The following is a 12,039-nucleotide window of genomic DNA, read 5'->3' on the forward strand; positions in this document are numbered from 1 at the left end:
TTTTGCTTCGATTCTTAAAATTTCCTCCTCTTTAACTGTGGTTTCCGGACCAACTTACGTGCATCTCGGCTAAATTTTACGTAATACCTGCTACCTCTCACCAACACATCAAATTCATCTCTTTGGTTAGTATGTACCGATAAAATTGTCGATGAGCACAAATTGGTCTGGATGCCATTTTTATGACAAAAAGAAAATACAGAAATCCATCACATGACCTAAGTTTTCACCTAAAACCGAATACATCAGGTGATCCAATATTAAACTACAATCATTTAACTTGATTGTATCACACCTCAATAATTCATATTAACATATTTGAAACTGAAAGTCAAGTTGTTAAAATATTCATCTAACATAATTAGATAATATAGATGTATTTTAATTTAAGTATTTTAAGCTACATATTAAACAATAATATTATAACAAATATAAAACTACAAGAAAATATGACTTTGTTGGATACTCCTTAAAAATTTAATAAAGCGACTGCTATTCGGATTAGTCGGATTCCAAAACAAGCACAAACATCAGGGTGTGAAAACAAATAACAAGAAAAAAGTAGCAATTCCCTTTCAAATGGTTTGAGCTTGGAAGCAACTTGCTATCTATCGATAGGCGAGAACAGACGGCTATTGACTGCTTCGCCTATCTATTCTATTAGGGCCGGCTTGGAGACTTTAGAGGAAGACCATCATCTCTATCCGGGTATGATCATAGCTTCATTCATTTGTTGAACCTTGGGGATCACCATTAGCATTGAGGTCAATCACCACACTACCTCTATCATACATATGACATTACACGAAGCGAGAGTGCACGGTCAACACACACCTAAAGCGCCTACATTCCGCTTGCAGCCAATACAACCACAACGTTTTCGCATGGGCTCATCATCTGATGTAGAACCGATACGAGAGGGAGAAGTGGGGATTGATAGCTTGCAAGAACCAGTGGAAAGGAAAGACTTCTTCCCTGCGTTCCTTCCTTTCCAAAAAAAGTCAATTAGTTTGGACTGGCATAGGCATAAAAGATTTGATTGAATGAATGCCACCTTGGTAGTTTTCAAACAAATATATAAATAGAAACAACTCTCTGTATTATCATATTTGCTAGTCAACTCGTTAAAATATCTCATTAAACATAATTTAGCAATTATATAGATGTATTTTGATAAGTATTACAGTATCAAACAATATATTATCATAAATATATCACTATAAAAAATATAGGTGACCATGTTAGATGTTAACATTCTAATAAACATCTTATATTAGTTTTGTATCAATATAATAGAACCATCAATTTTATTGTGCTAGTCAGAAATAGTCGAGCGCAAGTTAGTCCGAACACCATAATTATCAAACCCGGTCACCACAGTTATCAAAAAGAAACAACTTAATTATTTTACAAAAATCCCCCAAAGAATTTTTTTATTTATAAAAATAATATCAGTTCGCCTTTGTTGACTATCAACTAGTACAACATAGACAACCAAAAAAGGACCAGATATCTATATGCAGAAGTTATTGATAATCTAAATCATTTTTTCGGAGCAACCCACGTTTCAGATATCTGATTAAGGTATGGTTTTGAGCATTTTATTTAGATTTAGATTGTATTTTTTTACAGTTTGTAGAATGGATGTTTGTTGAATACATTTATTATTGAACTTATGGCTGGAATATGTATGTTGTTGATATCTGATGAATGGGTGATGAAGGAAATAAATAAATTGTTTGGGAAATGGAGTGAATTAATGATTTTTTCAGCAAGTTTCCACTTTTTTTTTCATCATCTTGTTTTTATGTTTTTGGGAAGATTTAGTGTTAGTTTCTCCTCAATTTTATGTATGTTGATTGGTGTAAATATAACTGATAGTTCTTCTTGTTCTTGTAACTTTATTCGTTTTGTTTTATCCATGATGATGCTTGTATTTTTTCAGAGAGCTGTATTGGTGCTTGTTTAGTGGATAGTTAGATAAAGTTTGTATATTTAGGGCCTGTTTGGCCATGAAAATTGTGAGTATTTCAAAAAAGTAGTTTTTGTTTTCAAAGTGAAAAATGGTATTTGGAAATTGGAGTTGTGTTTGAGCATGAATACAAATTGGAGTTGTTTTTGAATTTTTGTGAGTGATTTGGAGTGAAAAAAGTGAAAACAGCTTTTTGGTATTTTTCAAATTCCAGAAAAATCCGGAATTTGACTTCAAGTTGAATTCTGGAATTTTATGGCCAAACATAGCTTCCGGATTTCAACTCCGGAAAAAAGTAAAAATATTCCGAGCCAAACGACCACTTAAAGTCTAGTGGATGGTGGATTCTTCGTCCTGGATAGTTTTTAGTTCTCTGTTGAATGGTGGATGCTGTTGGGGTGGTATAAAAAAGGGAATTTTGCTCAAATGTCTGAACTGTACGCCAGATGAGATGGCAATAGAGCTACTTATTACCTATGTTGCTCGGACCCTCCAAAAATATTTCTGGAACCATGTTGTCCTACAGAAATGCATTTTTTTGGGGATCCGACAGATATTCCAGTATTTTGAAGAGTCCGAGCAACATAGCTTGTAACTTTCTTTTGTTGCTGTGTAGGGTTGAATGTTCTGTCTAAAATCTAAATCTCGTCTGAGCTAATATAGTTTCAGCGAGAACTCTTTCAATAATTAGGAAGTCACAGGTTGCTTCTGTCAAAGCTATTTATATTTTTGATAGTGGCTATAGAATAAAATTATTTAGTTAACAAGGTATTTGGTCTTTGTCGCTAAGGACAACATCACAGTTGCATTCAAGATTGACTTTTCTATGTCTAATCTTCTATGGCACACAAGTACATGTCATCACCTTCTCAGGGTTAATTAAGATAGCTTGATTACTCATCAAAAAAACATTTTCTTTCTATGGCATACGAAGTATATGTGATAATAGCTTAACCAACTTTTGAAATATGATCGTTTTGATTGTATTAGAGTGACTGCTGCTGATCATTTTTCACAAAGTGAACTATGTTTTGGGGACCTAACTTAACAGATTTGCTTTAAAGATCATGATACATTTGAATTAGTTAATGGTTGACTCCTCATTACGTCCTAGAGGGCAGACTTGGGTAATAATTTATTGGCATGGTTGAAGTGTTTTCTCTTAAGAGTTCGTTGCTACATTGATCCTATGAGTGAACTTAATAAGTGTTTTTGGTTATCCTGTACGTGGAAGGAATTGCCATTGAAGTAATAAGGAGTCATTAGTTGATTGTTGTTGCATCCTTTAATACAATACACTCCATGCTGATCATAATCAATTTCTTGGTTCAATTAGTTTTATTGCTAGATTTTGATAAAATTTTACTTTTCGTTGTTGGTTTCCTGTGCTTTCTTGTTGATTCCTCGTAGATTACTGAAAGTTGCTTTAGCTCACGTCTAATGTGATTCATTAAAGTGCTGTCTTCCCCCTTTTCTTGCTATGTGTTTCTCTTGTTGCTGCTGCCTGCTGCTATATTAGCTTAGTCAAATACCATATAACTGGATATCTTTTGTTTGACACCCCTGCCTAGCAATTCCTTGTTTATTTCCCTATCTGCTGCTATTCATTTTTCGTGCGTTTCCATTGTGCTGCTCTTCATTTTCCTACACTTCTGAACCTTTGTTATTAGAACTGAATAAATTTTGTGTTAAATTGCAGGAAATTCCACGCATCGTGTCGTGTATGGCTACCTTCAAGGCATTTTTGAACAGTCCTGTTGGCCCAAAAACAACCCATTTTTGGGGTCCTGTAGCCAACTGGGGATTTGTCATTGCTGTATGCTTATCTAGAATATAATATTATAACATTACATTGGTTTCCATTGGTTGATATTGTACATGAGTTATATTTACCTACTTTACAGGGACTCGTAGACACACAGAAACCCCCAGAAATGATATCAGGCAACATGACCTCAGGTAGGAGTTTTCTATTTAAACAGCTGCTGGCTTTACCGATATATACCTTCATCTTTTTTTTTTCCTTATAATGCAGCAATGTGCGTGTATTCTGCACTGTTCATGAGATTTGCATAGATGGTACAGCCTCGTAATTATCTACTTTTGGCATGCCATGCCTCGAACGAGACGGTGCAACTTTATCAGCTATCACGTTGGGCAAAAGCTCAAAGGTAAACGGTTATCTTAACTTTACAACTTTGTTGGTATTTTCTGCCCCTCCTAGCCAGACATTGACTTATTCCTCCTTCAAGAGGATTTTAAGTGAAAAAAGGAGAGAAATAAACATCTACTCCCTTCATGCCAGTTTGTGTGGCAACATTTCCTTTTTAGTCGGTTTAAAAAAAGGATAACTTTCTAAATTTAAACAATTTAACTTAAACTTCTTGTTTTACCCTTAGTAAGAAGCTTTTATAGCCACACGAGTGTTATGGAATGTTTAAGAGCACAGGTTTCAAAAGTCTTATAACCAAACATATGTTATGGCATGTTTATGACCACAAGTTCCTTAAGTCTTCATTTCTTTCTTAAACTACGTGCCTATTTTAATTTTACCACATAAATTGGAACAGGGGGAGTATTACAGAATGAAAAAGATCTTCAATGGATTAATGGTGCTTAGGAAATAGATTTCTTTTGCTCTTGTTTATTCCTCCTCCCCTTAGTAATTCGTGTAATATGCTTGAGAGCCTATATCTGATGACTTGTGTGTGTCGTGCCCTTGAAGTTTGTTCCTGTGTTTTGTGCTTACAGTTACAATTTTACGAGTATATGTTTGCAATATATGCTACCAATTATTTGTTTATATGTTGATTTCCCGTTGTACCTGCAGATATTTGCAGAAGAATGCCGACAGAGCAGCGTGATCTAGTGTTCTTTCCTGTTTTGTTCTGGACCTGTTTGTAGATTTGGTTATTTCCATCACTCATTGCACAGATATTGTTCTTGATCATCCAAGAGCTGAACTAGCAGCTCAAAGTACTAACATAGTGACCATTGTAGTGAATGATCATGTTTATAAGATTTGCCGTAATAAGGTAGGATAATTTGAATGGCAAGAAATTAGTATGGAAGAATTCAATATATTTGTGATTTCGCCTCTTCGCCCAAGTCTTTCCCCTGTCCCGCCTCGCTAGCATTTCACCCTGTCCTTCCGAGTCCCATTTCCGTTCCTAGATTTCACCACTTCTGTCTAGCCAAACACTACCATTTGATCTAAAAATCTCCAATCTAGAAACTTTCTTCACCCTAACAAACTGTCAAGTGTCCCACCTCGGTGTGGGATGGGATTATTTGCCTCCTAATATGGTCTTGGAAAATTCTTACCTCATGCGTTAGGTTTCGGGGTTGAGTTAGGTCCATAGTCCATTTTTTATCATATTATCAGAGCTATACCCATCTTAATTCTTGGTTTACCCGATGTAAGGTCCACAGGTCGTACCTCCAAGGGGGAGGGGATGGGGGGCTTGTCCCACATTGGTGTGTGAATGGAATTATTTGCCTCCTTATATAATCTTGGGCAATCTTTAACTCATGAACTAGCTTGTGGGATACTCAAAGTTCATTTGACGTATATCAACATTAGAGAAACAAAGATAATCTGTAGCAGTAGATGAAAGTTGTTTCTTTTTGTTGTTATTTCTTGTCTTTGTTCTGGGGGAGCTAAGGCATGGTGCTAGGAAGGAAATGGGCCCATAAAAGTTGGGTTAATGGCCCAAAATCATTAGAATATGGACCTTCTAAACAATGGCCTCATTGCTTGTCTTTTGGGCTACTCCACAGACTATCTTCTCAACCAGGTCCAGTTTCTCTCTGCTATCTGTCTCCTAGTGGACTTGTAATACGTAGCATAAAGCAGCAGTTGGGCTAGGCCCAGCACTGTTCCCATCACATTTGGTATCTGAAATATAGAGTAGTATTGGAGAAGGATTTAACTTATATACATTGACAATATAAAGTAAGTAAAAAATACTCACAAGAATGTAGACGTCGAGACGGATGAGGGCATAAGCCATCCAACTAGTGCTGCAGAGAAATGAGAAAAAGGAAAGGAAGAAGGGCATGTACTCAACACTCTTGGTTTTTCTGACCAATTTCTACAATAGTAACAAGTATCAGAAGTTTGTCTACATTTTTTACTGGCATATAAATCTCATATATATGCAGAGGCGGGAGCTAGGGAGCGGCATAAGTGGGTTAATCCGAAGTATCCCTTTTGCCGGAAAATTACACTACATATATATATATACACAAGGTCAAAATTATTTTAAGTTTACATATAGTAGATGTTGAATTCTCTTGATTTCTGGGTGCGTTTATTTCTTTATATTTTGAATCCCTTTAGTGAACATCCCGGCTCCGCCACTGCATCTATGCATGTGAAAAACCATGAAGAATGTAAAAAAGGAAATTATATATTTACCATAATGGCCAAAGGAGAAGCATACATCACAAGATTTCCCACCATGCAAATGTTACCCACAATTGTAGATCTTTTTTTGTGGCTATGGACAAGAGTTATGACAAGAATGGCAAGTGAACCAATGAGCCAAATTTCACTTAAGAGGATGAATAGAACTTTCATCCTTTTTTTCCTTTCAGAGTACAGCAAGAATAGCACCAAATACACCATCTCAATGGCTAGTCCTATGCCATTGATGGTCATGATAAGAATGTCCCCTTGTGGCTGAATGCATGTAAGTCCATACAAAAGCCAAAGGCCACAGTTTAGGGATGTGGCAATGTATGGAAATGGTGAGAACTTTTCCATCGATTTCTTCTTCCAGGCATGAATAAATGTAGGCCTAATCAAAAAGTTAAAAAGTTTCATGAGCATGAGGTCAAGTTTTAGACTAATAAATAGCACTGAGAGCGGAATGGATAGGGTCCTTTCAACTTTAATAGAGATATCATGTTCAAGTCCTGGGTATATAACAAATCATGGTAAGGAGTGCATTCCCCTGTAATGGGCCTTATATGATGCGACTTCAGATTAGTTGGGGCCTCAATGCGAGTACCAGACACCGCGTAGGCAACCCAACAAAAAGACTAATAATTTGCTTACCGCACTTGGGTTTTAAGTAATTTTAACAACAACAACAATTCAGTTCTAAACAAGTCGGGATCGACTATATGAGTCCTCGCCGATCATATTACTCCATATATTTTCTACTCATGTATAAATCTCTAAAAATCTAAACAACTCAGAGAAGGCAAAGGACGTAAAGTAAAAGTACTAATATGCTTTAAATTATTTTCAACTAGGTAAAGAGCCCGCGCTTCGCGCGGTTTAAGCTTACAAATAATTTTGTTTAGTATCCCAATATTAAGAATAACGAAGAATCAAATAATGGGAAAAAATTAGTTTTTAAATCCAAACATATTAGATTTCCAATTTTAATCCAATTTATGCAAAAACTTCTTTCCGCAAAACTTGCATCCAAAGGCTAATTCGTAAAAAGGCAGAACTCTCAAATTTGGTACTTGATCAATTTCTCAAATAAAAAACAGAACAAAGCAAAATTTCTTCTTTTCTCATATAAACATATAGCAAGACAAAGACCAAGTCTCTTTTCTCTCTTCGATTTGTCAAAAGGTCGATTTGCTTAACAGAAAAAAGGAGAACTTTTTAATCATTATAAAAATAATACTACATAATAAAAAAAATAAAAAAAATACCTAATAAAAAAATAAAAAGAGTACATCAATTGTATTACCACATTGACAAATATTTATTACTTGATGTTCCAAATAAATACTGGTAAATAAATTGTTGAATGGTATTCCAATTAAATATTATGAAAAGGTAATGTAGTCATTCATCTCTGTATATTTCATCCAGCTCAATAGCAATGTGAACTTCTTTCATTTCCTTGCGAGCCCTTCAAATTCTTGACAAATCCTTTAGCATAACTTGTATTGCAAAGAAGCGGTTCCAATTTGTCTGGATAAGAAAAGTGATAGACGACTTCTTAATAATATTATTTGGGAAATGACTTGAAAGAGGATAGAATGAAGGAAACAACACGTTCATTTGTAACGCCCCATCTCTGCTTTCATATAAAAAAATCCATTTGTCCTCAAATTGGACATTTTTTTAGTAAGAACCTTAAAGTGGACTTTTTATGGCGTTTGTGCACTTTGCATTGTATTAATGCTACATGAGAAGGTAGGAAATTGTCGAGGTGCTCTAAGAAAATCTATGTCATCGTTGCATGTCCTAATGGAGCCTAATTATTCTATCAGTTCCTCTGCGACGCTTTTGGTAAGTTGGTGCAACTAAGGGCCACAGGGTTTAGTTTTTGGAATTTTTACCTAGCATAACTACCTCTAAGACTTATTTATGAATTATAACTACTATTTAATTAATTAACTATTAGTAGCTAAATGTGTTTTGTATTTCGCTATATTTCACTGTATTTCAAAATTGCGAGATACAACTGAAATACAGCCAAAAGCAGCTACGAATTGTAAATCTTCAACTTGTAGCTACAACTAGTTAGAAGCTATTAAAATGTAGCTATTTGTGTAAGTTTTACTTAGTTTTTCCTGATCTTCCTTGGCAAGGTGGATTCAAGACAATTAAGGAAACAGACATTACAAAAATATATGCAGGTACATTGAGGAGCGAAATTCAGGCCTTACAGTATAGTCATAAATAGTTACTTAGCTCATAAATTGAGCAAACGAATACATAGTAACAATGCTAAAAGTAAATCAAGTAAAAAAAAAAAAAACTGCCTAATAGGCCTAACTGTTACGGACCTCTAAAAAACTTGTGTAATTGTCTTCAATGTCCTGTTGAATCTGCTTGGTGGAGCTCCAATAGATTGTCAGCCGCTTATATCTATTAGCTCAAATGTGGTTATTTATAAGAAATCTTGAGGGATGGAATCCAAGTACCAGCAAGCTTTGACAAATAATCGTTCACGCATAGAAAGTGATCACCATGGGCTCTCCAGTATTGAATGGCCAAACGTTTCAGTAGCAAGAATTTCATAGGAAATCTTCCCTCAAATACGTCCCATTCCTTGCCTTTAAACACATACTAATTTAAGAGCCTCCAGTTTGGACACTTACCAATAGTGCTCAAATCCTTCCGGTGTAAAGAAACTCTGTTAAAAGCATAAGTATTATTTTTTTTGTGAAAAAAACATTAGCAGGAGGAGGGAACAAAGGGGGTGGACGAAGGTGGAATCCAGATGAAAGATCACGGAAGAGGTTGTTCATGTTACAACTTCTACAATCTTCTTCGATACCACATATATGAAACTTCGATACCTTGGGAAATAGTCTAAAGGCGGAAGAAGTACAATATAATGGATTCCAGCTAGATAGACATAGCAAAATTTTCAGAACCAAAGTCCTCTCTCTTGGCTTGAAACGTACTCCTAGCTACTCGTGCCTGAGGATTAATTGAAGTAAAAAACTTGTGGCGTTTTTCTCGCTGTGATTCATACCTTAAGTGAGAAGCAAGAAACAAAAGGGTAAAAAGTGAAAGAGAAACCTAAAGAACATCAAGGAAGGATCAAGATTTCGCTAGCTTTACACCAAACTCATTCAAAAAGCCAATATTAAAATCAGACATAATTCTCACGAAGTATTCCAAAAAAAAAAAAAAAAAGTTAAGCTATTGACCTTGTCGAAGCTCAATGTGTTCAATCTCACAAGAGAACAGGAAAAACTATTGGAGTTTTCGTTTTCCTTCCATAATTGTACATTACTTATGTACTATTCGTTTGTGCACAGTAATACATAACGTTAAAATGTTAAAGAATACAAAAATCAAGAAGATTAACATTTTTTCAATTTGCAAGAAATAAGCAAAAAGTTCAAATGAAGCATGCACATAAACAATTGAAAACCAGGAAGGCAGAGGATATGAATATACATACCTTTACAAATGAGAATACTGTAAAAGAAGAACGATTCACCTAAGGGCAGAGTTGCAGCAATGAAACTGCAGTACATGGCCTGAAACATTTAAAAATATAAAATAATAGTAATAAGTATGATAATAATAAACCAAAGAGGAAAAATATAGGCAAAAAAATCTTAAACCTTTATATGGTGATTATGGCTTTTTTGAGACATTATATTAATATAAAGCCAGGACATAGACACAGTGATGTATATGACAAGCATTACCATTTTGTCTTTGTGTCATTTTTTGCCTTTTTCCTGTTTGCAAAATTATTTTAAAAAATGTTCTAATAAAAAATGATATTTCAGCAGTCGCCTCTTTAATATTGTGGGTTTACTCTCTCCATTGATAGTTTGATACTCTCCTTATTTGTGTGTGTGTTTTGAAGAATTATTTCTTCTTTTCTTTTTTTGTAGAATTTGTACTATGAGTGATGGAATGCTGAAATAGCAGACAACAAACTTTTGTGAATTTTGCAGATAATTGTGACTGTGGTTAGTAATGAAGGGAAAACAGGAGGGAGATTAGATAAAATGCCGTAGATCTTAAGGAGTAAAATATTACATATAAGGTGAATTCCACACATTGATAATACCAAATTAAACACTGAATACAGATACACATGAAAGAGGAAAACAAACACCAAGAGAACATGAAGTTTTATACCTTTGGATATTCAGAGAAGGTAAGCTTTTATTTTCTGCTCTTTTAATTTTCTGTTCTTTTGAGTTTTTGGGTTGAAATAGCGTCGTTGGCAGGTTTTTTTGGAGAGAAAGCAACAGTTAAAGTTTGCCTTGTTTTTATCTCGCAGTAGCCGAAGGGACGCTTAAGTCGAATCAACGTGAAGGTAAACGAAAAGTAGGAAGAAAACCTAGGAATACAGACGTGTCTTTTCTGCTCTTTTATTATTTTAATGAAAAAATCAGGAATAAATAAGGTAAAAAGGCAAAATTTTGAGGAAAAAGATAAATGAAAACCCTACATTTGTGTTGCGCCACGTCAGCGGGCCTATGACCTGCTTTTATATATATATGATATATGATTAAGAAGTATCGCCTACAGGTGGTTTTAAAAGATAATCGTTGATAACTGTGTACAAAAGTGCGACTAGTAATTTAAAAACGAGGAAAGTTATTTGATAAAAGTATATAATTAATTGTATAAGAATTCTTTATACTATCACTGCCTATGAGTAAATAAGACATACCTAGAATTTCTTTTAGCTATATAGGGACGCCCATCCTTTAAATTATCTTAAGAATCAATAAATGAAGAAATATGGAAAAAACTTACTTACAACGGTGAAAGAAACAAGATGAGTGCAATTATACCCCCTGAAAATAAACATATATATATATCAAGATTCATGTCACCATGAATATAATATAGTGATTTTTTATTTTTTTTACAAGTACGTGTAATTTTGTGTTTTTGAAGGGGGAGGAGGTGACTCCAAGAAAATTAAGAAATGAGAGAACTAACCAAAAATACCAACAGCAAAACGAGCATTATCTCTATCAAGAACCATAGCTATGAAGAAAAAGAGAGAAGCAAATGCTAGAGAAAGAAAATGATGAAATGGAAAGTGACAAATTTAAAAAGGATTATACATATATATATATATATATATATATATATATATATATATATATATATATATATATATATATATATATATATATATATATATATCGTAAAGAATTTTTATGCAAAACATATTATTTAATATGTAATAATAGGTTATCTACCAGATTTTTACATACATTCATTATGGGCGGTCATCTATAAGCACTGATGGATCCGATATTTTACTATAAGAATTCAAATTAAAATATAAAAGAAGTAAACACACGGAAAAAATCAAGTGGATTCAATAGATAGTATATATACATTAAAAACATTGGTCTATATATCTAAATAATTTAGTTTTACGATCGGAGACGTACGTGTCAATGAACTCCTCTTGAACAAAGATAGCTCTGCTTCAACTTAAATGAAGTATCTTTTAAGTAACATAATAATGGGAAAACCTTTTAACGTTATATAAACTTTATTAGGAAAGAGGTGTGGAAAGGACGAGGTGCAGTTTGGATTTTTCTAAATCAAAACTTGAAACGTATTGAAAAGAGAAGAACAAAAGTAAAAG

General features: G+C 34.1%; 1 protein-coding gene and 1 pseudogene across 5 annotated transcripts; one reads left to right on the forward strand and one right to left on the reverse strand.

The window, feature by feature from the left end:
* The first annotated feature begins 1,265 nt into the window (after window positions 1-1,265).
* LOC132609945 (mitochondrial pyruvate carrier 1-like) lies at window positions 1,266-5,053 on the forward strand (annotated as a pseudogene).
* A 454-nt stretch (window positions 5,054-5,507) lies between these two features.
* Window positions 5,508-11,454, reverse strand: LOC132609944 (bidirectional sugar transporter SWEET4-like). Of its 5 annotated transcripts, XM_060324169.1 has the most exons (5): window positions 11,376-11,448; window positions 11,191-11,227; window positions 6,393-6,774; window positions 5,947-6,066; window positions 5,508-5,870 (listed from the first exon to the last, which is right to left on the reverse strand). In XM_060324169.1, the coding sequence occupies exons 1-5, from the start codon at window positions 11,419-11,421 to the stop codon at window positions 5,754-5,756; spliced, it is 702 nt and encodes a 233-aa protein (XP_060180152.1). In that variant the 5' UTR covers window positions 11,422-11,448; the 3' UTR covers window positions 5,508-5,753. The 5 variants fall into 5 exon arrangements, 1 of the variants encoding a protein (XP_060180152.1); XR_009570970.1 differs by lacking the exons at window positions 5,508-5,870; window positions 5,947-6,066; window positions 6,393-6,774 and adding exons at window positions 8,552-9,084; window positions 9,865-9,943 and having other exon boundaries at window positions 11,376-11,454; XR_009570967.1 differs by lacking the exons at window positions 5,508-5,870; window positions 5,947-6,066; window positions 6,393-6,774; window positions 11,191-11,227; window positions 11,376-11,448 and adding exons at window positions 7,368-7,913; window positions 8,735-9,943; window positions 10,560-11,180.
* Between the last annotated feature and the right edge of the window lie 585 nt (window positions 11,455-12,039).

The sequence above is a fragment of the Lycium barbarum genome, chromosome 9 (assembly GCF_019175385.1).
Source record: "Lycium barbarum isolate Lr01 chromosome 9, ASM1917538v2, whole genome shotgun sequence".
NCBI lineage: Eukaryota > Viridiplantae > Streptophyta > Magnoliopsida > Solanales > Solanaceae > Lycium > Lycium barbarum.